Source organism: Naegleria fowleri (genome assembly GCF_008403515.1).
Source record: "Naegleria fowleri strain ATCC 30894 chromosome Unknown tig17, whole genome shotgun sequence".
Taxonomy (NCBI): Eukaryota; Heterolobosea; class Eutetramitea; order Acrasida; family Naegleriidae; genus Naegleria; species Naegleria fowleri.
In genome coordinates, this window is record NW_025407949.1 from 336993 (window position 1) to 363706 (window position 26714).

At 35.3% G+C, this 26714-nt stretch overlaps 16 protein-coding genes across 16 annotated transcripts; 4 read left to right on the forward strand and 12 right to left on the reverse strand.

Moving 5' to 3' along the window:
- Window positions 1-132: 132 nt before the first annotated feature.
- Window positions 133-546, reverse strand: FDP41_013213 (uncharacterized protein; the record flags this gene model as incomplete). The annotated part of the gene is made up of 1 exon (XM_044703819.1): window positions 133-546. The coding sequence occupies one exon, from the start codon at window positions 544-546 to the stop codon at window positions 133-135; it is 414 nt and encodes a 137-aa protein (XP_044565443.1).
- A 91-nt stretch (window positions 547-637) lies between these two features.
- On the reverse strand, window positions 638-1548 carry FDP41_013214 (uncharacterized protein; the record flags this gene model as incomplete). The annotated part of the gene is made up of 2 exons (XM_044703820.1): window positions 638-1092; window positions 1269-1548. The coding sequence occupies 2 exons, from the start codon at window positions 1546-1548 to the stop codon at window positions 638-640; spliced, it is 735 nt and encodes a 244-aa protein (XP_044565444.1).
- Window positions 1549-1826: 278 nt separating this feature from the next.
- On the forward strand, window positions 1827-3545 carry FDP41_013215 (uncharacterized protein; the record flags this gene model as incomplete). The annotated part of the gene is made up of 3 exons (XM_044703821.1): window positions 1827-2163; window positions 2302-2384; window positions 2433-3545. The coding sequence occupies 3 exons, from the start codon at window positions 1827-1829 to the stop codon at window positions 3543-3545; spliced, it is 1533 nt and encodes a 510-aa protein (XP_044565445.1).
- Window positions 3546-3553: 8 nt separating this feature from the next.
- Window positions 3554-5513, reverse strand: FDP41_013216 (uncharacterized protein; the record flags this gene model as incomplete). Its single annotated transcript, XM_044703822.1, has 2 exons — window positions 3554-4429; window positions 4482-5513. 2 exons carry the CDS (start codon window positions 5511-5513, stop codon window positions 3554-3556), a joined length of 1908 nt encoding a protein of 635 aa, XP_044565446.1.
- Window positions 5514-5638: 125 nt separating this feature from the next.
- FDP41_013217 (uncharacterized protein) lies at window positions 5639-7110 on the reverse strand (the record flags this gene model as incomplete). The annotated part of the gene is made up of 5 exons (XM_044703823.1): window positions 5639-6178; window positions 6238-6350; window positions 6398-6571; window positions 6640-6871; window positions 6997-7110. 5 exons carry the CDS (start codon window positions 7108-7110, stop codon window positions 5639-5641), a joined length of 1173 nt encoding a protein of 390 aa, XP_044565447.1.
- A 204-nt stretch (window positions 7111-7314) lies between these two features.
- Window positions 7315-9100, reverse strand: FDP41_013218 (uncharacterized protein; the record flags this gene model as incomplete). The annotated part of the gene is made up of 2 exons (XM_044703824.1): window positions 7315-8693; window positions 8884-9100. The coding sequence occupies 2 exons, from the start codon at window positions 9098-9100 to the stop codon at window positions 7315-7317; spliced, it is 1596 nt and encodes a 531-aa protein (XP_044565448.1).
- Window positions 9101-9398: 298 nt separating this feature from the next.
- On the reverse strand, window positions 9399-9824 carry FDP41_013219 (uncharacterized protein; the record flags this gene model as incomplete). The annotated part of the gene is made up of 1 exon (XM_044703825.1): window positions 9399-9824. One exon carries the CDS (start codon window positions 9822-9824, stop codon window positions 9399-9401), a length of 426 nt encoding a protein of 141 aa, XP_044565449.1.
- Window positions 9825-10033: 209 nt separating this feature from the next.
- On the reverse strand, window positions 10034-10380 carry FDP41_013220 (uncharacterized protein; the record flags this gene model as incomplete). The annotated part of the gene is made up of 2 exons (XM_044703827.1): window positions 10034-10276; window positions 10345-10380. The coding sequence occupies 2 exons, from the start codon at window positions 10378-10380 to the stop codon at window positions 10034-10036; spliced, it is 279 nt and encodes a 92-aa protein (XP_044565450.1).
- Window positions 10381-10474: 94 nt separating this feature from the next.
- FDP41_013221 (uncharacterized protein) lies at window positions 10475-11226 on the reverse strand (the record flags this gene model as incomplete). Its single annotated transcript, XM_044703828.1, has 2 exons — window positions 10475-10893; window positions 10989-11226. 2 exons carry the CDS (start codon window positions 11224-11226, stop codon window positions 10475-10477), a joined length of 657 nt encoding a protein of 218 aa, XP_044565451.1.
- A 358-nt stretch (window positions 11227-11584) lies between these two features.
- Window positions 11585-13365, reverse strand: FDP41_013222 (uncharacterized protein; the record flags this gene model as incomplete). Its single annotated transcript, XM_044703829.1, has 2 exons — window positions 11585-11842; window positions 11992-13365. 2 exons carry the CDS (start codon window positions 13363-13365, stop codon window positions 11585-11587), a joined length of 1632 nt encoding a protein of 543 aa, XP_044565452.1.
- Window positions 13366-13564: 199 nt separating this feature from the next.
- Window positions 13565-14787, forward strand: FDP41_013223 (uncharacterized protein; the record flags this gene model as incomplete). Its single annotated transcript, XM_044703830.1, has 4 exons — window positions 13565-13635; window positions 13688-14074; window positions 14123-14555; window positions 14635-14787. 4 exons carry the CDS (start codon window positions 13565-13567, stop codon window positions 14785-14787), a joined length of 1044 nt encoding a protein of 347 aa, XP_044565453.1.
- A 45-nt stretch (window positions 14788-14832) lies between these two features.
- FDP41_013224 (uncharacterized protein) lies at window positions 14833-15599 on the reverse strand (the record flags this gene model as incomplete). The annotated part of the gene is made up of 2 exons (XM_044703831.1): window positions 14833-15404; window positions 15452-15599. 2 exons carry the CDS (start codon window positions 15597-15599, stop codon window positions 14833-14835), a joined length of 720 nt encoding a protein of 239 aa, XP_044565454.1.
- A 183-nt stretch (window positions 15600-15782) lies between these two features.
- FDP41_013225 (uncharacterized protein) lies at window positions 15783-17498 on the forward strand (the record flags this gene model as incomplete). Its single annotated transcript, XM_044703832.1, has 3 exons — window positions 15783-15975; window positions 16137-16751; window positions 16849-17498. 3 exons carry the CDS (start codon window positions 15783-15785, stop codon window positions 17496-17498), a joined length of 1458 nt encoding a protein of 485 aa, XP_044565455.1.
- Window positions 17499-17508: 10 nt separating this feature from the next.
- On the reverse strand, window positions 17509-20325 carry FDP41_013226 (uncharacterized protein; the record flags this gene model as incomplete). Its single annotated transcript, XM_044703833.1, has 4 exons — window positions 17509-18768; window positions 18889-19228; window positions 19295-19923; window positions 19984-20325. The coding sequence occupies 4 exons, from the start codon at window positions 20323-20325 to the stop codon at window positions 17509-17511; spliced, it is 2571 nt and encodes an 856-aa protein (XP_044565456.1).
- Window positions 20326-20391: 66 nt separating this feature from the next.
- On the forward strand, window positions 20392-22339 carry FDP41_013227 (uncharacterized protein; the record flags this gene model as incomplete). The annotated part of the gene is made up of 3 exons (XM_044703834.1): window positions 20392-21277; window positions 21356-21397; window positions 21507-22339. The coding sequence occupies 3 exons, from the start codon at window positions 20392-20394 to the stop codon at window positions 22337-22339; spliced, it is 1761 nt and encodes a 586-aa protein (XP_044565457.1).
- Window positions 22340-23166: 827 nt separating this feature from the next.
- Window positions 23167-26613, reverse strand: FDP41_013228 (uncharacterized protein; the record flags this gene model as incomplete). The annotated part of the gene is made up of 1 exon (XM_044703835.1): window positions 23167-26613. One exon carries the CDS (start codon window positions 26611-26613, stop codon window positions 23167-23169), a length of 3447 nt encoding a protein of 1148 aa, XP_044565458.1.
- Between the last annotated feature and the right edge of the window lie 101 nt (window positions 26614-26714).

A 26714-nucleotide genomic window follows, 5' to 3' on the forward strand; every position in this document is an offset into this window, starting at 1 on the left:
TTTCAGTTGATGATATTTTCTTATTAGTACTTAATGTTCAAAGATCTTTGAAAGATGATCCCATGCAACACAGAGCAAGATTACTCCGAGAGTCATTTTCCAGAGTCAGTCAATTCTTCTTGAACACACTCTTTAAAAACCTCCAAACATTCTCATTCGTCTCCGATCGGTTGGAGTGTTTCTAACTGTGATACTGATTGGCTTTCCGACACTTGTGGTGCAGTGAACCTGTGAAATTAATTCGAATTGAATGCTAGAATCTCGTGAATCATCACCTGGAAACATGTTTCGAATTCCACCTTTCTGTGCAAATTGTTTGAGAAATTGTAGAAATGAATCTGGTTGTTGTTGAAGTTGTTGTGATGATGACGACACATTGTTGTTGTGATACATGTTGCTAAAAAACACTGAAAATATCCAATACGCAATACTACCCAAAATGAGAAAGAATGCTTCCGAAGAAAGCCATCTCGACCAACCAGTGGTGGTGGTGTTATGATTGAGATTACGACCACTTGGTTTTGGCCTTCTCGGAGATGAGAACATTTTTTGCTTCTTGGTGACACACAAGTAAAGGGACAATGAAAACAAAAGAATGGAAACTCTTTAATGGTAAATAGGACATCAAAATCTTCATTTAACTCTCTGTTGGTGTGAGCAAATTCTTGAAAGAACTAAAGTAATTTTCAAATGCCAAGAAACGGAAATTACTTGGTAGCAATCCATAACTTCTCAAAGGCGTTCCTGTGTTGTCCGTTCCTGTCCATGAAACGAAAATTTTAACATCTGTGTTACTTGTCTGGTCATAATACTGCCCACATTGTCTTTGACGAACACATGGTAAAGAAATATCAACGGAGCATTGTTCCTTAGCATTGTCACAGTTATCAATAAATTCAATTGGTTTTCTATTGAGGACAGAAGTTAGATTCACCAGTCCTCCATCCAATGTAACAGCAATTGTGTAATAGAGAGTGAAAGAATCTCTTCCTGAAATTGACTTGAGACTTCTGAAATAAACAGATTCAGACTTAGTATTTCCAACCCACACAGTTACTGTACTGTTCTCGCTCACATTCATAAAGGTGCTCGCTACGATCGTGTATAATTATTAAATCATGAAAGGATGATATTATCCAAAATTTGATTATATGAATTATTCCGTAACGTCAAAATACATCAAATAAATAACAATCATCATCATGGAAATGAAATAGTTTAACAACATCAGCATCATCGGACATGAGTAGAAATATATTAAAACATACATCCGTTGAGAATAACTTCAGCTAACTCATCAACTAAAACACAGAAAGGATAAAAAGTGCTTGTTGTGTTGCTTGTACTCAACTCAATGACAATCTTTGTAGCCTGGTTCTTTTTACAAGAAGATTGAACTCCAGTGAGCGGATCAACACCAGGAGCACAAGGCTTTGAACAATCAACAGCCTTCTTCTCTGATCTAACGAAAGGGAAATAGATAAACAATAAAACAAAAAATACTCCTAGCAGGACCAATAATTGAGAAGGAGATGATGATTTCCTCATTTTTTCTTTTGGAACGTTGTCTTCCACTTGCTTGATGGGTGATGCCCTTGTTGTAGTGAGGCTTGGTGTTCAATAGTCTGTTACTTTCCTTGTTTTAATTTTGAAATTATGAATAATAATGATTGTTGAAAAGAAACTCTTGTTATTGAATTAGAAACAACAAAATAAAACTGAAATTGAAGGAGGAACAATGGAATAAGCCTCCAAGAGCGAGCCTTTGAGTTTCAGTTATGGCGCTGATATTTGAAGAACAAATTACAAAAAAAATCTTCAACAACATGTCGAACAATTATCACCAGGTGGTCCTTGTTATGAATTGCTGTGGCACCACAAAACCAGGAAATAAGCCTTCTTCTAATTCCTCTCTTCTTTACTTTCGTGATATAGTCATCAATATTCACCAAGCCATAAAAGAATGGGCTTTGAAAACAATTTTGTTTTTAAAGGCTGGTCAAAGAAGTTTAAGCCTTACTCAAGAAAAACTGTTGCTCTCTATTTACTCGACCTCAAACCACTCGAGCCTCCAAATGGTGTTGGCTCAAGATGATCTCTCATTACCTCTTTTAAACACATCTTTGAAGAATCATCAAAGTCAATACAAAGACTGCCATGAAGGTAAGTGTTTATAAACACTCGACAGAGTTCGTTCAACAACATGCAACAAAGAGGAGTCAATGCATGACGAAGTTTCTACACCAATGATCGCAGGAATCCTTAAGAACTTAACCAACACGATACAAAACGGTATGAAAGATAACGTAATATCTTCACAAATTGTGTACTTTACGACTGAAAAGTTTGATTGTGTTTCTGAAGATTTAAATCAAACTCTAGGAGTAAGTTTTATATATTTTGGACGGAAAATCAATTGTTTTATTTTAAAGGAGTTGTATGGAGACAACATTGATTTGCATGTGATTAAGGTTGTGCATGATTTTGAAACAGATGTTTGTTTAGACACAGCTTTTATTGATATGATCGAAACGTTTCCCAATACCAGGTCCACTTCCGTGTTTAATGATCCTTTGTGCATTTCAAGAGAATTGTTTCTTTCCACAAAACACATTTTGAAACGACAAGGAAGGGAGATGGCTTTATTGATTTCATCAAACATTGAAGCTCTGAAGTTTTCTGTTCTTCCTTCAAGCACCTTAAACGATTTTGAGATTTCTGTTTCGGATAGAAAATGTCAGTGCCATCACGAAAAAGTTAATTCTAACGTGTTTTACAAACAACTGCAGAAAGGGTTTGTTTGCAGTTCAACTCTAAAGATCATTGATCATTCAGACACCGTTCCCCTCTTACGAATTGGAGATGGATTGACAGAATTGCTTTTCAACTCTGGAATCGATGAAAAGAACCAAGTTGTACACACAATCATTGAGATGCAAGCAGTATCAAGGGTAAAGCTTTGCTCCTTGCCATATGAGCTACTGATTGGAGAAACCTGTTTGCTAATACCCTCTATTGACATGGATATATCGAAAGTGGAACAAAACGAATCAGAGGTGTATTACTTGTGTCGACATCTTGTTGACAATAACGAAGGTCTTCTCTGTAGATCTGAATCCTCGTTCAAGGCAACAAGCATTAAGGACAGTGGTTTGATATATCATTTTCTTGTTGTTCCTGATTTAGAAATGAAATGTCTAATTATTCGACAAATAGCAACCTCGGACGAGGTAGTTCCTCCAGTTTTTTTGTCGAGATTAACTCAAAATTTACCAAATTCAAAAGTTTTAAAGGAGCTCGAAAACATAGAAGTGACGGATGAGTTCAACCCTTTATCAGTTAACAGTAACAAGATTAACTTTGTTTACAAAACAATAGCTCTAGCATCTGCACATCAGAAGAAGAATGATGAGAAAAAACCAAAGTGGGACTCCAGAACTTCCTTAATGCAATCTTCAACAAGCGTGAATGAACCAACTTCAAGGCGAGCGGTCAATATTGACAAGGGTCAATCTAAGAGGGTAAAGAAATTAGTTTTCAAGTGATTACAAGATTATTTTCTCCTGTTGAATTTTTGTCTCATTTCATCAAGAATATTTAAATCTTGTTTGCTATTTGGAGCGAAAATAGGATTAAAGAAACTAATGGTTTTTCGTTTTTCCTCATTGCCAGGATTCTTCTTTCTTGAAACATCCCCAAGATCAACATACTCGTCAATTTCATCAGATACAATTAGATCTGTATTATCAAATGCCATGGTGACAGGTCTTGGTGGAGGGACTTGTGGTTGTGGAGGAGTTGCTATTGTCTGAGTATCTTCTTTATCTTGAACTTCATCCTGATGTAAATGTTCAGACATTACCGCAGCTGCAAATGCAGGGGATGAAAAGTCATTAATTGAAAATCGTTGAGGCACTATTCTTTGAGATTTTCGTTTTCTTAATTGTTCCAACTTCAAGTTGTATTGTTTTTCCTCTTCCAGCTGTTTTTTCCACTTCATTTCTTTTGTAATGGAATGAGCAAGAGAGAATTGCAACTTCATGCTTTCTTGTTTGTATCTTTCAACTTGTTGTCGCAAATTATCAATGGTTTGGTCTTTTTCAGAGACTGCCAAAAAATAATTCTCTAACTTTTTATACAAATCCGCCATTTCATTTTGCATCTCAATCATCAGATTTTGCGAGGATGCCATATTGGAAATGAGAGTTTTGTTACTGATCATGAAGCAATTAATTTGAGCCTTGTTCATTTTGTTGATTTCATCAAGCTGTGACAACATTTTTTCTCTGTCTTCCTTTTTTTCTTGACGTGTTTGGTGCAGAATGTTGAGTAGTGATTGAACCTCAGCTTTAAGTTTGTCGTTTTGAGACTTCAACTCCTGAATTTCTTCTTCTGAAATATCATCCAACTTGGTGAACATTTGATCGTGCTTTTGAGGAGTTTGGGTTTGTGAGCATGTTAAAAATTTATGATCAACTTACGGAATCGCTTCGGCCCTGCTTTTTCAATTGTTCAATGGTCTCTTTGAGTTCATAAATTTCTCTTTCCTTTTTAGAAAGCTCCGTTTCATAAGACACACGCATGTGGTCTATTTCGGCTTGATTTCTGAAGTAATTTGAATCTCTTTCCAACACACTTTGGAATGATGCTTGCTTCTCTTCTAAAACTGATATGGCTTCGTTGACTATGGTAGAAACTTCATTCTTTTGCAATGTATTTGTTATTTTTGCTTCTAACTGATTTATCTTTTCATAGAGCTTTGTTATCTTCTTGTTCAACCTTTGATTTGTTTCTTCTAATCCTTTGTTTTTTTCTTCCAAATATTTGTTTCTGTTTTCATATTCCTGTTTCTGATAAACCATCTCATAATTAATTTCTTGGAAGTCTAATTGTTGAATAACTTTATGAATCAGAGTAAATTCGTCACCATATTCTCTCTTCAATTCTTCAATTGTTTCTTGTGTTTTTGCATCTAGTATTGTGTTGGATTTTATATAATTTTGTTGCTGTGAGTCCATTGTGAGTCTTTGATTTCTGACTTGTTCAAAGTTTCTCTTCTCTTGAAGTAATTTTGAATAACAATCACCAAATAGCTTTTTAAAGGTTCCATCATCAGCACAGAGAGACTTAATGACATCAAGTTGCTTTTCAACATTTTCAAACAGATATTCCTGATCTGCAACAAGTTGTTGGATTTGTTTGGATTCATCCAAAGTAGAATCTAATTTCTTTCTTTCTTCTTGAATGGTCTGAATGTTTTGAATCAAACTTCTAATCTCATCTTTGTATCTTTGAATGGAGGAATCATATTGAGAGAGAGATGATTTATGTACAGTAAATTCTTTCAACAAGTCAATGATATTGTTGTTCTGCTCTTCTATCTTTTGAACACTTTGGATCCAATGACTTGCCTCCTCTGTTGGTTCTTGGGTTAAACCAAATTTCTTCTTGTTGATGGTAATTTCTTCCTCAATATTCTTTTTTTGTGAGATAAAGCCATTCCGTTTTTTCATTTTGGTCTGTAAACTTGAGAGTAATCGGTGGTTCCTTCAATGTGGATAGTATTATTGAGTTCTCGCCTTTCAATAGTTTAAAACATTCAGAGAGATTGATATTATTAAAAATTCTTCCGAGTTCCTTACTTACCAAAATTTTCAATCACTGAAGAAAAGATTAATGGCAAGATCACAATATCCTTCTTTCCATTCGAAGTATATGCAAATATATCCGATGCTAAGTAACAATCAGCCCACTCCTCTCCCTTCTCATTGTGGTGCTGAATTTTAATTCTTCCTTCTTTCATAAACTTTCTCCATGATTTTAATAAGCTACTGAATTGTGAGGCCACCTTTTGAGAGGTTTCATAGTGTCGTTTGCTCTCATTAATTTTCGAAACAATTTTTTCCATATTTTCTGCCAATGATCTCACTTTCAAATAAATTACAGAATCAGAGGGAGTTATTTTAACCAGGCGATCAAACAAATTCTTGTATCCAAAAATACGTTGCATTGGTTTGGGGAGCAAATCACGAAGTCCAAGTCCTTTGGATAGAGGATCATCTCTACTTTGTTTAAGAAGTTTATCAAATTCCTTATTCTTTTTACATATCTCATTGACTATTTCAACAGCCAAGTCATAACCTTTGACATAGTCACTGTAAAAGTTAAGAAAGGGAAGCTGTCAAAATCAGAGCAACAAGTGAAAGGTCAATTGAAAAAAGGGCCTCTTCTACTTACATGCTTTACAAACACATCGAGAATTTTAGGAATGTTTCCACTATTCCTATTTTCGTTCTTCTGTTTTTGAACCTCGTTGAGCAATATTTTCGTTAAATTTCTAATTTGACGCACTTTATCACTCGTTAGCAATGCTGTCCTAGTCAAAAAATCCACTTACCATTTCCAAATACTTTTTTGATTTCCTCTTGAGAAATCAGTGGCTTCTTTGCTTCCAATCTACTTTCAAACACTTGAATGTATAAAGTATCAAGTACATCTAAAAAGTACAAATAATTCTTTTCAGTTTCAATCAGTTCATTAATGATACAAATAATTTCTCTCACTCTATTTTCTATTCATGATAGGAGTTACACAACATAAAGCGATGAACACAAAAAGAGTCATCCACAAGATACTTACTTCTTTCGAGTCCTTTTTTAAATTTATATCCTCTCCACACTCGCATCAAAACAGAGACTGCGCCATCAGCACCGCACTGAACAGGAGAGGCAAATGCAGTTGGAAAGAGTCCGATTTTGGAATTAAACTTTCCAACACTCCAGCCTTGAACATTGTCTTTTGTAACTCCAACAATATCTCCTTGATGAAGTTTAAGCTCTCTTTCTCTCTGACCCTCAAAATCAAAATTCATCTATAATAATTCGTAATGAGCATAATAATTAATGATCGCCCATCATGAATATATGATCCGTGTATTTCATGAATTAAGGGTATATCAGATCACCATTAACCTTCAAAATTCCATTTTCTACTTACCTTTACATAGAACAAGATGGGATGAGCATCATAAATGAAATCGGCAGAGGTGAGTACTTGTTGTTTGTGGTGGCCAACGGTGTTGGTGGTGGTGGTGGTTGGATGGGTCGACATTAATTCGCTTAAAAATAAAAGGCTCTCTTCTTCAGCGTTGGTGGTCTGATGTTTTTTTAAGGCTACCGGGCGAAGTTCAACAGTTGTTAATCCAGGAGAGACGAAGAGCAATTTATTTGGAGAGGAGCAACTATATACCACATGGATCTTCTCTATGCTGCATGTAATGAGATGGGTGGAATATAGAGGGTTTTGGATGGCTGTTTAATCCACAGGTGGTTGTTCCTCTTCATCGCTCTTCTTCTTGTTGTTCTGTGCTGAGTCGACTAAGGGAGTCTTTTCCTGATCTTGCTCATCAGTTCCATCCTTCTCAACTTCAACATCTACTTCGGAAATAGAAACATCCTCAACATTTTGAATGAGGTCTTCAATTTGTTCCATGTTGGCAGCTTCTTCAAAATTGACGTGTCCGAACAATCCAGTGTTGTGAAAGTCCATTTGGCTCATCAACTGAACAAGTTCTTCGCTTGACAAATCCCACAACTTGTCAAGGGCTGTTTCAACACCTTGAGTAATGGCTGTTTCAAAGAAGAATTTGATAAAATCTTCAGTGAGATCAGATTCCTTAATGAAATCATCCATTTTCATTTCTTTGAGTTCTCCTTTAGCACATTTTTCAATCAATTGTTGATTCAATTTTTTCATTCCTCGATTCATTGTGAGACCAATCACACCACTGAATGCCTTTGAGAGTCTAGATCCAAATAATTTATCTACAGCCACAGCAGCGTATCTTTCCTTAAAGTTAAGTTGAGACATGTATTCACGTTGCATTTCTGAAAGGCCATTTTTGAAAGTATCACCAGTGAGTGGCCAACCCCAAATCACAAATAACTTGGCACACATTTCTGCAATCTTTTTGATAAATGTTCCTTTAGCATCAATTGTAATTTCTTTTGTATATTCAATCACAATTTCCTTAGCTCTTCTATCTTTTTCAGTCATTGAAGCAATTTGTGAATACATGAAAGCATCTCTTGCCAACTCTGGTAATAAATCACATGTGTGGTTGATCAGTTTTTTCATACCATAATTTTCTTTAAGAATGCAGTTAAATCCACAATCACTACATTCCAACTGTTTCGTTTCTTCATCATAAAAGACGTCATCACTCAGACAATCTGGGCACCATGATTGAGTCCAATTTTCTCTCTTTGAAATACAAATATGAATACCCCTATTATGTTCTAATTTTTCATCTTCAATAACCTTCTTAATTGCCTTCAGTTGAATCGAGTCAGCCAAGTCACTCTTATTAAGTACGAAAATGACAGGAGTAGGAGCAAAGACTTCTCTAACAACTTCTGCTTCGAAATTCTCAAATCTACCACGGGCTGTATTCACCACATACCAAACAACGTGAATGTGATTGGCGACATCTGGTGATTGTCTCAATTCCATAAAGAATTTTCCAGTTTCTTTAATAAACTCTTCATGACTGTTCCATTCCAAACCTTTAGAGTCATAGATCACAACTGGCTTATCATTGGGTTCATATTTTTGGAAGTGTTGAGTGACAGGCATACCAGCACCTGCTCTTGCCAATTCCTCTCCGAAAACGGCATTAACCAAACTACTTTTACCTTTCATAAATGAAGAATAATGATTGGTGAAAATCATATGGAACAGTTGTAATACATCCAAATGATGATGATGATGGAAAATTATTGAATAGTAATATAATTTTAACAATTGTTACCATCATGAATTTCCATTTAATCAACCGATTGACCAACACATGATGATTCATCAACAATTTTAAAAGTTACATACCAGCACCAGTAATACCTGCAACTAAGATGTTAGGCTTCTTACAAGCCTTCGTGCAGTCATTAAAGTGATCTTGAAAGCTCTTCACCAATTCTTCGGTTTCTTTTTCGGACAGCTCTTGCAACTTTTCATTCATTTCACTCATTTGGGCCATTTGATTGGGATCATGCGGTTGCTGATCGTGGCCATGAGGTTGGTTTGGGTCTTGGGAAGGGATCATTGTTCAAATTCGATGAATGTATTTTTGTTTTTGATTTTTTGGTTCAATTATTTTGACTGAGTCTGCATGTCTTTCAAAGAGAAACAATCAATGAAAAACCATTTTATCATAATTTATTATTTGGATTGAATCGTCTGATTCGAAACTTTGTACTCCACTTCAGCATTCATTCACCGATTCAATCCCTAACCAAAGATAATGATGTTCTATTGTTTAATCGTAGAGAGCGTCTCAGGGTTTTTTAAAAGAATGATCATCCACACACTCCCCATGTCTTTTCTATAATTGAAACAACCATTTAATTTTGTTCCCATTTAGGCTTCTTCTTCATAATATCGGTATACTTTTTAACTCCTTTTTGCAAGACTTCATCACCATAATTTTTGTATGTTGGAGGATTGTTTGCATAGTATTGAATTGATAATAATCCGAGGCCAGCAGATAATATAAAACTTGTACTCCAAAACTTCACAGTCCGTGCGTTTTGTCCTGTGATTAGGCTTGCCACCATAGAAAAGAACGATCCAGCACAGGCATAAAAGCCGATTGCTGCAAGAGGTCTTTTTGCGAAATAATACAGAGCATATCTAAATCTACCTGCTCCGGCATCAATTCTTTGAAGAACATCAGGGTTAGATCCGTTGGCATAGTCGTATTGGGTCATCAAGTGTGTCGCTGAAGGTTGATGTTGTTGCTGAGAGTTGTTGTTTTGGTTGTCATTCATTTTTGTTTGATTTTGAGGGATCGAGTTCATTCAAGATGACACCTTAAACAAATAGTTATTACGAAATTGCAGAAGCATGAGATCATTGTTTAAACAGACATCAATTCTCATGTTAATTTCATCGATACTCTTGAGAAGATTTGTCGTATTGGTGTGAAATTTTAAGTTCAATATTTAATAATTAAAATTGAATGAATCCACTTAGTTTTCTATTGATGTTCTGTCTTGACATTTGTAATATCTCTTATGAGAGAAATATTATCTCCTTTTAATAATATTCTTCCAACTCGTTTTCGTTGTGATTTTTTGACATAGACTTCCTCTGTATCATCCAATACAATATTCATGTATTCATCAAAGCCAAGAATATTTCCTTCTATCCGTAAATCAGTATTTTCATACAGCCAAATTTGAATTCTGCAACCCTGCTTCAAATACTCAAATACTTGAGTCTGTAGTATTCGATCATGATGTTCCGATGAGGATGATCATTCAAAAGCTTGTTGCAAAAAATACTTACAATTGGCTGGGTCATCATCTTTTGTTTGCGGTGCATTTTTGGAAAGAGTTTTTTTTTGAAGGTGTTGTTGTTTCACTTGAGTTGAATTTGCAAATGTCAAAGAATGAATTCAAAAACAATGTTGGGTTCTTTAATTTTGTTTCTCTTTGAGTGTTTCGTCATGGAATACGAAACTACTCACTCTTGGCATGATATCATCAGACAAGGAATCTTTTGACGATACATTGCCATCCATACTGTCATTTAGAGCTGTCATGTATTTTCTGTAATCCTCTCTTGTCATTCTATATTTTGCATCAGCAGTGTCCAAATCAACTCGAAGAATCTCTTCAAAGTATCTTTTTGTTGGAACTGCTTTACCCTTACTATCCACGGTGCACATTCTCACAATTCCTCTTCCAATAAATTTATTCTTAACGAAGAAATTTTGTTCGACGTACAACCATTTTTCATCGGCACATGCTACTCGAGTGACAATTTTAACTTTTTCAAACAATTTTGCTGAACGGCGGAATTGAAAACTAACACCAGCAACCACCCATCCAAATCCTTTTCTCATGAATCGTTTTTTGAGGGTGATGTCAAATTACACATATATGGCAAATGTCAACAACCATAATCATGAAATTCTTAGAGTTACATACCTGCTCTACGACATCGATTGAACACATTTCCGTGTTTTAAAATCATATCAAAACGGGCGTGTTCCATAAAACTAAAATATTGAGCATTGTTTAAATGCAGGTTAAAATCTAAATCATAAGGGAGGACTCGAATCTCATAGACATGATCCTCATCGTAAGGTTTGGAGTTCTTTTCGTAGTAATCATCAAAAAAGTATGCTAAAAACATCAAGTAGAGAGTTCGGAGCCAATAGATCATGTTTGTTGTGTGTGCTATTGGATTTGTTTTAGATGAGTGTGGCTGTTGAGGTGTTTTTTTTGTTTTCTCCAACACACCTCGAAAGTTCTCGAGAATGTGTTTAATTTCCGAGAAGTCGACGACTGGTTGGCCAACGAGACTCTTTCGCCATGTGCACCTCGCACTTGTACTTGTGCGAAGTATGTACGAAAAGTGTACGAGATACGCGTATATCGTCTCCAGAGAGAGTGAAAAGACAGAAGAAGGTTTACCGTTAGCAGTAAAGAGTGCGACCGCAGGTTCAAAAAGTTGATTTAAACAAAGGTCTTGTCGCACCATTTGATCAGTTATGGAATAAGGGTGGCAATGCTTGAATATTTTACTTTCGTTTTCTTTCTTGTTTTTCGAACAAAGAAGCAATATTGAATAACACTTGTTTTGGACCCACAAGCACAATGTGCAAGAATAATAAATAAATAATTACTGAGGAAATGAGAATCAAATCAAATGTAATTGGTGTCACTTTGAGAAGAGATAATTTAACTTTGATATTCGTATAGAATTTGTAAGCAGAGTTGCTCAAAAGAAAATCTTGAGTTTGAACCGTTTGGTCATTACTTGTAAATTGTTGGAGAGTCTATGCATATGCATACAGCGATATTCACGGTGAGAAATATCATGATAATTTTCGTATGGACACGATTCATGTTGTAATATTCATCCAAGTAAAAATATTATCATACATGTATTCACCGATCAATCATTAAAAGTCCCCAAAATACTTACCAATTTAAGAGTTTTGACTAAATCACTCTCTTTTGAAAGGGTTGGTGTAAATCTTGAAGTATTCTCCACATTCTTAATGAATGCCCTAATAAATTTATCATTTTCATCTTCAAAAAATCTAATGTTATGATCAATATCATAGAGATGGCGGGCTAATGCCTCAGAAACTAATTTGATGGACTTTCTTAATTGATCAATATCCACTTTAGAAATGTCTAGAGAATTGGTTCGTGTTAACATTGAAGAGGATGGCACAGATTGTGCTGAAATGGTTGCAGACACAATTCCCTTCTTGGCGAAAACTTCATGCTCCCAAACTAATTCTCTATCAATCTTCTTTTCAATAAATTGAAGACCAATCTGTAATTGTTTAGCGGTAGATACAAAATGTTTGTATAGATTAATCACATTCTTATCGTTGGTCTTTTCAGAAATATGCATAAATAACTTGAAGGATTCATCATCACGAGAATTTACACGTGAGGTGAGACTATCTAAACATAAAACAAAGTCTAACTGATTTACCAATCTTGGGCCTGTTTGTTTGATCCAGTGTTTAGTTCCAGCAAAACCCAATCTACTTCCACCCGTTAAAATAAATAATAAATTATGAGAGGCTTTTGTTGATGGTATAGAATAGAGTTTTTGGAATAATCTTGAAACCTCTAACAAACCAATCATTCCACTTCCATCAGCATTGAAAGTAGTTGCCAAGCCTGGAATTGAACTAACCGAGTCATAATGAGCAACAATTCCAATGGTTTGAGACTTTTCCGTTTGCTTGCCCTGTAATGTAGAGAAAATATTAACAACAGGAATTTGGTCAATTGGCTTTGCCTCTCCTTCCGAAACGACTGCTTGATAGGACTCACTCAACAACGAAAATTCACTCAAATTTTCAAAATAGCTTAACATTTCGGAAGTCTTTTCATTCTGAAAAATGAAATAAATAGGCTTATCAAAGGTGGAGACTAGAAATTGTTTTTCAATATTTCTGGATTGGTCAATGGAATTTGGGGAAATTTCATCATCTTTTGGTGGAAGTACAATCAACAATCCACTCACATCTTCTCTATTTAAAATTGATTGAACACTTGTCTTGTTGGATGATAATAATTCTTCAATTTTCATCATGATGACATTCCGGGCAGCGGAAAGAGCAGAAGAGCCTCCCAATCTTTGAGTCGTAATCGGAGAATTCAATCCAGTAACACGACAACCAAATGGTTGGGATCCTTTATCATATTGGATAAGCCTAAAAGCATCAATGAATGTATCTTGTGATTTTGTTTGGGTGGCCGCCAGAGTTGATGTGATGATGGCAACCAATAACCAAAGAATCAAGACAAAAAAACAGATACTCTTCTTTTTCATATTTTTTAATGTTCGCTTTTATCAAAAACAAGTTGATGAAACCCAGCCATTGGTTTCAAGCGAATTTTTCGAATTTGTCAAATTCATCACTTGCCACTATTTCAATTCTTTCAATTATATAATAATTATACTAACCTTCCGGTCATCACCACACAACATGCTGGGCGTCATTGCATTTCAACCACCATCACTTGAAAAAATGTCATCTCTTCAGCAATACCGCACAAAGGTAGCCATGACCCGAGAAGAAATTGATGAAAAGAAGAAGAGGTAAGTGGTAAGGAAGGATATGTTTGCCACTTTATAGTACGAAACCATCAAGATGGTTAGAAGAAAAGGCCAAGGAACAATTACGAAAGAGAATTGAGGAAAATTTAATTCGAGAGCAACCGAATCTAGTGGGTATACAAAATCATTCCTCTCAACAAGCATCTTTCCCAACAAGCCTGATCGGAATACTAACTGACACGGTTGAAAAATCCATCAAGGAAGAATTAAAAATTAATCATACTCTCAGTCATCAAACACAAGGAGAGGAAGATGATGATGAAAATTTCTTGACCAATGAAATGGAAAATCATAAATGTGCCATTTGCTTTGAAATTATGTTAGATAAGGAACATGAGCCAATGATGATAGTACCATGTGGACATTGTTTTTGTCGAAATTGTTTACAATTATTAACCACACAAAAGTGTCCAACATGCAGGTAGGTCCAAAAAGCAGTCCACTCATTGAAAATAACTTGCTATTTTAGGTCAAAGATCAAATCCCTGGCTGTCAATTTTGCCTTAAAACAAGTAATTAATTCTTATAATGATTTGAAAATGCAAAAAGAAAAGAAAAAACAAGAAATGCAAATATTTATTGAAAAACAAAGTGTACATAATGTCGATCCAACAGTTTTGGAAATATTTAAAACTGTACTTAATAGGACACCCTCTGAGCATCGTCAAGAAGTTGAAAAATATCTCTCTCAATTTGCAAAAGCAAAAACAAGAAAAAAAGTTCTAACCGATTCTTTAAGTGAAATTGATTCAGAACTTGATCATTTAAAAACTCATGAAAATATTGCAGAATCTCATTTAGAAAGATTTAATGTTGAACACCAAGCTCTTGTTCAGGAAATTGAGGAAAAGATGAAGAGATTGGAAGACTTAAAAAAAGCAATTGGTGAACAAGATCGTGTGGTAGGTAATGGTGATTTGAAATTTACAAATATGCATGACCATGGTTACCATCTGATTGTCATTGATCTCTAATGTCAAGACCAAGGAGATTTCTCAACACAAACAACAAATGGAACAAAAGAAACATTTCATTCTTCAGTCCATTCAATCCATAGAAAGAGAAAGAGAGAAGGCCAAACTGATCATTAAAAACTTTGTTCCAACTTTAAGTGATTATGAGTTTAATGATTAGTGAAGATTAGTCATCATCATGATCAACAACAACAACAACACTCGATTACACACTGTTGGTTGTTGTAGTTGCCAGAGATTCTCTCTTTTTTTGAAGTACAGCGTTCAATAATTTCACAATACCTTGAGTGGCAACACTTGAAAGTGATTTTTCCTTTTCCCAATCCGACAACAATGGTGGTTGGTAATTTCTCATTAACAACTTTCTCCTTTGCTTTTCAGTTGATTTTTGTTGTCTTTCTTCTTTCATGAATTCCATAAATCGTTGATAAGTTTTTGCCTTGGAATTGATTAATAAAGGTAATTCAGTGGTTAAATGAGGTGATTTGTTGTCTCGTGTAACTTTTCTATTCATAATTTCAGAAATAATTTCAGATAATTCCTTTTTAGTGTCTGGATCAGTGAGTCCAGGTTGTCTATTTTGTGGAGGTTCTTGTTTTAATGATTCAATATTATCTTCATTATCATTGTCATCTTCCGTAGTTGTTGCTGTTGTGAGAGAATGGTCCTCCTCCTCTTCTTCAATCTCTTCTTCAAATTTTACTTTTTTGTGATCTTGATTCAATTGCGTCTCTTCTTTTCTTTTCTCTTTTTGAGTTCTTGTTCGGAATGAGCTGTCTTTGAGGATTTCTTGTTGGAATTTGTATTTTGGAGAGGAATTGTACTCTCGCTGTTGTTGTTGTTATTATTATTATTAATATTATTATTAGGAATGTCTTTCTTGATTTCTGGTTCATCATCGGCCTCTCGATCGGAACGTTTTAGAGGTGTGGTCGAAGGTTGGCCGTTGTGGCCTCGTTGTTGCTTTGGCATTTTTTATCAAATTCAACAATTTGTTGAACCTTTGTTTCCTCTTTGTGGCGAAAGCATCGTATCCGTTACAGTGTGTTCGTGGGTTCATTGGTCTTTTCCTCACATGCTCATCAACAACAGGACACAAGTTTTTCTGAATCATCCTCTCCACTTCCGAAAGGGCTTCTTTCCGACCGAAAAAAAATGAAGAGAAATCCAATCAAATTGGCCCACTCGACCCTCACTCGCTTAACAAGAAGCGGCAGCGCTGGTGCTTCCGTGCTCATCTACCGATACCCATCGGGTTTTATTTTCAACAAGAATTCTTCATCAGTGGGTAATTCATTCTTTAAAATTACTCCATTCGAGTCATCGTCAAGTTGTTCTTTTCATACTTGTAAGTTCAATCCGATTGGTTGCAAAGGGTTGAGAATAACCCACAATTTTAATTTATCTTCATATTCCATCTTTTTAAACGTCATCTTTTCCATACATGGATATCTAACAACAACAACAATCTGCTCCATTTTGTATTCATTTTCATTCCATCATGAACAGCCTCGATCCAAGCAAAAGAAAAAGATCCCTATAAAATTCTCGGAGTCCCCAAAACTGCTACCAAAGAAGAAATTAAAAAGAAATTCAAAGAAATGGCCAAAAAATTCCATCCCGATATTAATAAGGCTCCAGATGCCAAAGAAAAATTTGCGGAATTGAATGGAGCTTATCAAATCCTAGTGGATGATGAAAAACGTAAAATGTATGACATGACAGGATCAACAGAACAAGCAGACTTTGCAGGTGCAGACGGTGGACCATTTGGTGGCGGTGGATTTGGTGGAGGAATGTCAAGAGAACAAGCTGAAGAGATTTTCAATCAATTTTTCGGTCGTGGCGGACCATTTGGTGGAGATTTCTCAAGCGCATTTGGTGGAGATCCATTTGGAGGAATGGGTGGTGGTCGAAGTGCAGCAAGAGGACCCAGACAAGGTGCTGATGTTCGTAAATCAATTCGAATTTCATTGAAAGAGGCTGTGACTGGAACTAAAAAGGAATTGAGAATTAATAAGGCAGTGGAATGTACATCTTGTGGCGCTACTGGAGTTAAGGCTGGAACAAAACCAAAGACATGTACTCATTGTAATGGAACAGGTACAATGACTATGCAACAGGGTATGTTTAAATGCATGGAGATAATTTTTCTAATCCCATTATTTTCAAAATTATGAAATTTCAAAATTCTGGCACGCATGGTCACTACTACTTGCAGGATTTTTCATCATGCGATCCACATGTGATGCTTGTGGTGGTAGCGGAAAACTTCATGAAGATTGTCCATCATGTAAAGGAGAAGGATATACATCAGAAATGAAAACAGTGGAAGTAACGATACCTCCTGGTGTCGACACTGGAACTACATTGAGATTACCTGGTCGAGGTGCTGCTGGACAAAGAGGAGGACCACCAGGTGACATGTTTTTAGAAGTGTTTGTTGAGCCAGATCGTAGCTTTACGAGAAAAGGTGATGATTTGGAAACCAAAGCAAATATTTCACTTTCACAGGCTGTATTGGGAGGTTCAGTGGATCTTAATACTATTACAGATGAAAAAGTTACAGTTCACATTCCATCAGGATCTCAACATGGAGACAAGCTAGTATTGAAAGGAAAAGGTATAAAACCAAAGAACAAATTCTCGGCTGGTAATTTGAACGTTTATCTTAATATCCAAATACCAAGAAATTTAACAAGTGAACAACGAGAATTGTTTGAAAAGTTTGCACAACTAGAAACAGATCGAACAGGAAAGGTAAATGCTCCAACAGATCAATATTCATCATCATCGAGTGATCCGTCTGATCAAGGAGAGAAGAAAGGTTTCTTTGAAAATTTAAAGTCAAAGCTCAATAAAAAGGAATAATGCTTTATGCTTAGTATTCTCTTTCTGCAGGAGTTGAAGGACGACCATGCCGCGATTCAATTGATTTGCTATTGTGGGTTGGATTGTTTTGCCTTTCCAGCACTTCCTTGCTTTTAGATAAAAGAGCTTGAATTAAATTGTATTGGGATAACGTTGCATCTGATGAGGTTGATTTTGGTGAGGATTTGCTACTACTGACATGATGAGTGGAGCTTGGGCTTGAGGATGGTTTAGTCTTTGCATCTTTCGCTTGGCTCAAGGAGATCAATATTGTTTCATCATCGTGAACTTTTCTTTGCAGATCGTCAATCTTCTTTTCCAAAGCACTGGTTTTTGTGTTATGTTGATGTTTTGTTTCTTCAACCATTTGTTCCAGATCTGTTTTGAGAGTCTTGATCATGGTTTCAACTTTGGCTTCATGTTCCACTCGGAGTTTAATTCCTTCCTCTTCGATCCATCTTTGCTCTTCAGTCATTCTTCCGATAACTTTTTGTTGTCTTTCAAGTTTGTCATCCACACTCTTATGAAGAGTGGCAATACTTTGATTAAATCTGTAGTCAATATCTGAAATTCTACCGTTCAGTTTTTCTTCCGCTTCTCTCAGTACACTTTCAATCTTTGTCTCTAACTCTGCTTTTAATTGCTCTAAATAAGCAGAGGACTCTCTGGCCATGGTCAACGAATGACTTGCACTTGTGTTCAATGCCATTTTATCAGCAACACTGTTGTTGAGGCTCACATTGTGTGAATTCAAACGTGTTCCATATTGTTCGAGAATGGATTCAAAATTTTTGTGATAAGATTTAAGGGATGAATCAACCATGTTAAGAGCAAAAGATCGAACTCCATCAATCTCCTCTCTCAATTGTGAACTCAATTTGCTCATGTTATCTCTTGTTTCTTTTTGAATTGAAAACACCAATTGTTCTAATCTTTCGAATCGATCTTCATTGAGCTTTTGATACTTGATCGAATCAGATTCATAATGATTAATAGACGTTTCATTCTTCTTTGCTGGTGATCTTATTTGAGGTAATTTGATATTTTCAGGTTCACTTTCAAAATCAGAAATATCTCCATCCTCTAAAACATCATCAAACATTCCCTTAAAACTTCTTGAATGGTGACGATCATGCATTCTGGGTGAACTTTCCATTGAAGAATGTACTTCCGATTTTTTAAATGCACTCTGTGTGGTATGAATGTTGTTACTCTCTTTCAACATGAAATGATGTCTTGGAGAGGGTTGAGCAGGAGAAGATTGAGGTATCTGTTCGATGTAGTGTTTCATTCATTCATCGTTCATCAGAACAATATTTACAATAGGTCATAATAAGATATCATATATTTTCAAACAATGAGTAAACATCACCAGTTGACTCAAACTTACACTTGTTCTTGGATTAAAAGCTTCTTCAAAATCCATATCTCCTCCAATAATTAAATCCTGAAGAGTATTGTTGGACTGCAAAGCTTCAGAAATGGTTTTTGCAACTTGAGGTGCTAATTTTGTTGAATCACTATCAATATCTAAATACAACTTTAAGAGTGAATTATTTTCTTTGAGGGAATCGGAAATAATCTTCATAGAACTTAAATCTAACATGATTCCTTGAATATCAAACTTTTTCAATCGATTATTTGATTTTAACATGTTAGCCAAAGCGATTGCACCATCCACACTGATACCATTGAATCCTAAATAAAGTTCCTCAAGTGCATTGGAGTTTCTAACAATTATTGGTAAACACATTTTCATTACATGAATTAATATTCAAAAATTTCTCTGTACTTACAAAGCCAATGATTTTGCAAACATATAAGCTCCTGGATCTCCAACGTTATTTGATCTAAGATTCAACTTCAATAGGGATTTGTTATTTTTGAGTCCTGTCACCAATGAAGAGACACCCTCAATACCAATTCTGTTTGAACCAATATCCAACTCCTGAAGACTGAAATTGGAGGCCAACATTTTCCCGAAATGTGTGGCTCCTTTATCACCAATTCTATTATGTTGTAAATTGAGTACTTTCAAAGAAGAATTATTCAAAAGAGACGATGCAAGAAGAGATGCACCTGATTCATCAATCAAGTTATTTTGAAGGTTGAGAGTATGAATTCTGTTTGAAGAAAACACAGAATTCAGACTTGACAAGCTGTTAATAATTTTGTTTCCTTTCATATCCAAATGAATCATTGATGAGAAAGGATTTCGTCCAATACATTGAAAAATGTAAGAAATTCCTTCATCTCCCAATTTGTTATTTCCACACACTAGTTTTTGAAGTACAGTGTTTCTTTTCAACATGTCCCCGAGGCATACTGAACATTCTTCTGAAAAGTTGTTTTCGCTAATATCTAATTCTGTAATATGTTTGTTTGTTGTTAAGGCTGTTGCAATACAAATCATATCCTTGTCAGTCTGTCATTCGTTGTTTGTAAATGAATGATGAAAAATGATTCCGAACATGTTGAAACCTACCAATAGCTTTTTCCTATTGGATAATATACAGGATTTGATGTTTCTATCATTCAATGCAAAGATGAATTCAAATGTTGGATCTATTCCGAGTTTTGAACAGTGATTCATATAAATTTCTCTTGGATCAAGCTCCGAGTCCTTTCCTGGATTCCATGAATCATCCAGATTATCCACAATAATTCTGTTGCCAATTCCTTGCAAGGTATCTTCTCCAAAGTCATTAAAATTTAATTCTTTTTGTTTGATCATGAAATCAAAAGACTCATACGGTTGTTCATACCTACTCTTTCCTTTCAGCAGAGAGTCGAGATCAAGGCTTTCATCGATCGTTCGAGTGGTCATTTTTTTGTTTGTAAAAAAATTGGCGGGTGATGAAAAGTCTTGCGAAAAGTTTTTAAGGGTTTAAAAATGACCGAAAGGACACAAGAAGCTCATCAGCCTTCTTCGGAACAAGAAGAGGCTGTCTTGATGATGTTTGAGCCGATGCACATTGTGGTGGATCGAGTACCAACAGAAAAAACCACCACCAATTTTGAAATAAGTAAGGATGGAATTCATGATACAAATTCATCAATGTTCCTTTCAAAAGACATCCATCATCCAACCACTCTTCAGGATCCATCTCATGTCTTAAATGAAACTTCGATTCAAATCTCTCGGAATCATGACCAAGAAGAAGGATTGGTGGTTCACTCATCTGAACCAACAACAAATCCATCAATGGAAACAACCGTACAAAACAAAACGGAACATAATTATGAAACAACAACCCAATCTCTATCAATTCCAAATGGTAGTACTACCATTGAAACAACCACACATTTACAAGTTCCTTCAATTCCCAATCAGGTATCATCAATCTCTTGTGAATCATCCGTATCACCTTCATCAGCAAGTCTTGTTCATGATCCTTCCAAAAGTATAATAAGCAGTCATCATGATGGTGGTGAACAGAACTTATTTGAAAAAGATGATAATCATCTCGTCATTGTTCCTTCCACACTTAATTATGGACATCAACGAATATCAATGATTGTAAAAAGAATAATCCTTTCAATCCTTTCTTTGGGTATATTTCCTCTCTTTTTATTGCTATTGACAAAAGCCTTCACCTCTCGACATGATCCACTGGAAACTTTCTTTTTATATTTTTTGAAATTGGGAGAATTGTCCATTTTGTACACTTTTTTTCTCTTCTCCATCTATTATCCTTTATTTTATGGTTATTATCCTCCAAATATCGCCTATGTGCTTGTTCTTGCAGTGTTACCCTTGTTGAATGTTTTATTTGCAGGTAAGTATGGTTGTGAGGTGAATGAGAAATGAAACAAACATTTTCTGGTTGGCATAATACCATCCTATTATCATGAAGGATTGTTTGGATCCTTTGGAGGTTTATCCAAGTGTGTATCATGTAAGTAGTACTAGTTGTAGAAATAGTCATGTTCTGAACTTTTTGTTGACCCTTCTTGAATGCATATGTGTATATATCTCGATATTCCTCATGCATGACATCTCTCAAGTAATTATTAATACATTATTTCTCAGTTGGGTGTATTGGATCTTTCGAATTTGGATTAAAAGATCACCCATCTCACCAGCACCTCCCTCCATTGAAGATGAATCTTCACCTCCAAGTTCCATTCATACATTCACTCAAGATCATCACCATGGTGGTGGTGGTGAACAACATCAACTCGTTAGCAATCCTTCTTCTCATCATCACTTTCAGGGTGGCACCACTTACAGTTTTCATTCGATGCGATCTAATTTTACCACATGCACCACCAACACACCCATGAACTTGCAAGAGAATCATGAAGTGAGGACTCTCCATCCTTCATCACATCCATCATTGACTGAAGAAACTCATCACCATCACCTCCATCACCACCATCCTCTCTCACATGCTTCCTATGGTGATCCTAGTGCCACCACCATGTGTCCACAAAATCAAGAATTTAATCCTCACATTTCCTCTTCTCACAATATTGCTCATTCAGAAGAAGCAATCCAAGTTCCTGAAATTACCTTTTCCTTTGTTGAAATTGAATTAGAAACAACAACACCAAATCAAATATCTGATACTCACAGTCATCATGATAACCATTCGATACACAACACTACTACTCATAATGGTTCTCAAAGAAATCAAAATGAAGAGGATCATTCTTCTCATTCAGTGGATACAATCAGTGTCAATAGCAATCACAGTGATGACTTTGATGAGAATGTGTTTGATGAAGAAGAAAGAAAAGATTTGAGAACAAAAACACAGAGAAATCTAATGAGAGAAGAACGAAATTTGAAATTATGGACAAACATGCAAATCAATATTGCTCTTTATAGTAAGTAAGATAATTTATCATCATTGTGTTGACATGAGAAGTACTTTTATTGCAATTATGTTTTAATGAATATGTTGAAAGTATATTGAACTATTCTTATGGTGAATCTACTGTGCTTGTGATCATGTCATTTCTTCCTTTTATTATTAATCGTTTATTATTAATCGTGTTGATTCGTTTGACAGAACGACAAACAAAAACATACTCTTTTATTGATTTTCTGTCATTTTCTGTGACTGCCTTTGGATTGAAAAGAATATTCTTTTTGTTCGAATGGAATCAATTTGTGGGTTTTGAGGTGACAACATTTCTGTTACGAACCATCATGTTGTTAAAAATGTACAAACCATTCTCTGATCTCATATATTGGACAGACACGGGAGTGAAACGGTTCATCAACAAGGTTCTTCATCATGAGATTATTTCAATATCTGACTATATGAACAAGAACAAGTTTCATGAACGAAGTTTCGAGAATTGCTCCAAAAGATTTTACAGCAGCGTATTTATTGACATTATTAGCTCTTTTATTTTATTGGTTTACTTTTTAGTGTTCAACACTTTGACCTTGGAGGTGTGTTGTTACTATTTGATCGACATTGTCATTTCACTTGGTGTAAGTATCAATGATCATACAGTTATAAGGATGATATTCTCTTAAAGTGGATTGTGTTAGCAATTGTGATCAAACCACTCACTCAACACAAGTTCAATCCATTCATTGGCCAAATATGGATGCATCATTATGTTTTCAAGCTTTTCCTTTTTATTTCTTTTGTGGTCGTATTTTACTTGACTCTTGATTAAATAATTCTTTTATTACTCAATCTCTCGATTAAACAAACATATTGGAAAAGACAAAAGTCTTGCCATCAATGGTGCATGTTTTTCCTTCAATTGAATATTTCTTGCGGGTAATTTTGAGCTCTTTCAACTCCTCGAGATCTTTTCGAGTGTCCGATAATTGGTGTTCTTGTCTTGAAGCAAAGTGGTCATTAATCATTGAAAGCTCTTCCAAGCACCTGCAACCCAATGAAAACTTGTCCAAGAATGGACTACTACTATCACCTCGTGATTTCTGAGTGGAGTCACCAATAGAAAGATCAAAGGAATTGATGGATCTTTTGTGTTTTTTCTGTTCCTCAATTTTATGGACATACAAACTAATCTCATCACCCTCTAATAAATGTTTCAACTTGTCTTGTTTTGGATTTTTTTGCATAGATTCTTCATATTCTTGTTTCAATTTCGAAAGTGCTAAATCCTTGTCATCTACTTTGTGTAAAATTTGATCTCTATACTTGGAAATATTTTCTTTCATCTCAATTCTTTTAAATTTCAATTCGATTTGTTCAGGAGTCAAGTCTAACAGTTGTTCCTTAAAAGGTCTAAAATCAATGACACGTTTTCTTTTTGTATTCATAATTTCATCAACAATTTTTCTATTTTGATAAAATTCATTCTTAATAATATCAGAAAAATTAATTTTAGGCATTAAGGTTGAATGATTGAGCTCGTTGGTTTGTGAGGAATTCAATAATTGAGAGGATTTTGTTTGAGAATGTTGTTTCTTTCTTGACAATTCTTCTTCCTCACTTTCATCGACAACAAATTCATCATCAGTGGAGTGTTGTTCATTGACAAATTCTTCACATGTCAAATTCTTGATGGAATGATAGAATGAAGAAGAATCCTTTCGAGTTTCTTTTTTCATCTGTTCAGATTGTCTTTTCATTAATTTTTTGGTTGCATCGAATGAAAACTTGTGATTTGTAAAATCAATATTCTGTGTATCAAATTCTAATTTTCTTTTGACCACTTTGGTATTATCTTTGAGAATGAGTGATTTTTGAGTGGATGAATGATTCAAAGAGGAATTGTCATTAGATGATGCACATGTATCATAAATCTCTTCATGCAATGATAATAGATATTCTTCAGGTGTTATGGAAATTCCATTTAAAATTTGAAGAGATGGAAATGGTGAATGGAGATTGTTTCTCACACTTTTTAAATCCATGTTCATGCCATGACACTTCTTTTCAACAGTACCACTAATAGTAGTAGGAGTAGTAGAAGATGAACCACCACCACCACCAGTAGTAGTAGGAGTAGTATATATAAGAGTCTTTCCAACAGTAGTACTATTGCTGCTACTACTACTTGTCATTGCACTCATTGGACGATAACTTTTAATGGCTTGAACAAATGGTGTCATATCAATAGGTGTATGAGTATTCACTGTTTGTAATATTTTCTTTCTTGGAGACATTCTTAATTGTTGTAACGATGAAGATTGTTCTTGTGCATTTCTTTTTTCATTCCATTTTCTAATACTTGATAATAATTCTTTAGATTTTCTAATCTTATTGAGAGTGAGTTGAGATTCAAGAATGGGATTGAGTTTGGATTTTTTAGAATCTTTTTTTAGACTACTTTCAGTGTGTAACATGAAAGTGTTTAAACTTGTTGTTGAAACGATCGAGTCACTTTTGGAATGACCATCACTCCTAGTAGGAGCACTAGCATAACCACCACCAGTAGCACCACCACCATTTCCACCCTCAACACCACCACCAACGTGGTCAGTAGTGGTAGGATACCTTGGAGAAGATGAATGAGGTGATGAGGATGGACTATTGTTTGTAGTATCATCATACCATTGTTCACTCCTACAACTAGCAATGAATACTGGATTATTATTGTCATTAGTCTGTAATTTGGTTCCATCATTATGATTGCTCTTACTGTTGTTTCTATTCAGAGTGGTGGTGATGTTGATTCTGGTGGTGGCAGTTGGAAGGTCACTTGTGGTGAGAATAGGAGGAATTGTGGGAAGAGTGAACTCGGCGGCATTCTTTGAGATGCTATTACTACTATTACTACTACTATTACTACTACTATTACTACTACTATTACTACTACCAACACTGTTACTTCTCACATGGGGTTGAATAGTTGTAGTACTAGTTGTAATTCTAGAAGATACTTGTGGTTGAGTTGTTTTGAAATGCAATAGTTTCTGTAACAGTACCACTCGATTATCAATACATCGAATGGGATTGTTTGAAATGTTGAGACTCTGTAATTTTTTTAAATGACATAAATCTCTAATCCGATCCATGTTTTGTATCTTGTTGCACGATACATCCAATACTACTAAATTTGGACATGATTCAACGATGAGCATGGCATTCAATGTTCTTAAATGATTATGAGATAAATTAAGTTCAATTAAATTCTTAAATAATACAAGGTCTTTAGGAATGTCTTTCAATCTCATAAATGATAAATTCAAACGATCTAAAAACTGTGCAATATCTTTGACATCACAAGTCAAATCATTGGAATACTTTGATGTCAAAAAGGATAGAATCGATTTGTATCTAGGTTGTTGACCTTGTTCAGAATCATTTAGATCATCATCACTACTTGTGTCACTTCTACCATTGTCATTATCACTTGTCGATGAATCAAAATCATCATTCCCATTACCATTTATGGTTGTTATTTCAATTCTTGTACTCCTTTCATCCGATCCATCTTCACTTCCTTCATTGTTATTGCTATTGCTTTGTAATGATTCAGTATTTTGTAACTTGGCCATTTCATGAGCTGTAAGCATGGCTATTTGTCGATCAACGGATGATCTTCTTCTAGCTCTTGATGTATGAAGAGAGAGGGGAGAAAGAAAATTTGATGGATGATTATTTTGTGAGAGTCTTAATTTTGTGGAATGTTGGTTGTTGTTGTTGTTGATGGTGGAGGGAGTGTGACCACTACTACTATTACTACTATTACTACTATTACTACTTCTATTACTACTTCTATTACTACTTCTATTACTACTTCTATTTTGACTGTTGGTGGTCATCATTGGAGATATTACAATTCGTGGGGAAGCAAGTAAAGAGGATGATGAGGATGCATCGACGGCAGGAGGGGAATTCGTTTGAGGTGGTAATGATGAGGATGAGGATGATGAGGAGGAATAGGATGATGACACCTTTCTTTGCTGCTTGGTGGATGAAGAAGGTTGCAAAGGTTGTTCAGCATTGTTGTGGATGATGAGGATGGTAGGGTCGTTCGGAGAGAGTATATTCGAGGAGTTTAGAGTGGATCGGAAGGTCTGTACAGCAGCTGATAATGGTTTCCGATCCTCTGAAGAGGTTATTGTACATGTTATTGTTGTTGTTGTTGGACTCTCCATGGATCGATGACGATTCAAAAGAGTAGTAGTAGTCGTGGCGCCATCATCATGTTCATTCTTTGGTTGGTTCATTTATTTTGAGAGAGAGAAGACTCAACAACCGCCAAAAATTCAGTTGAAAATGACGATTTACAGTTGATAACTGGTGGTGGTGGTGGTGGTGGTGTTGGAGG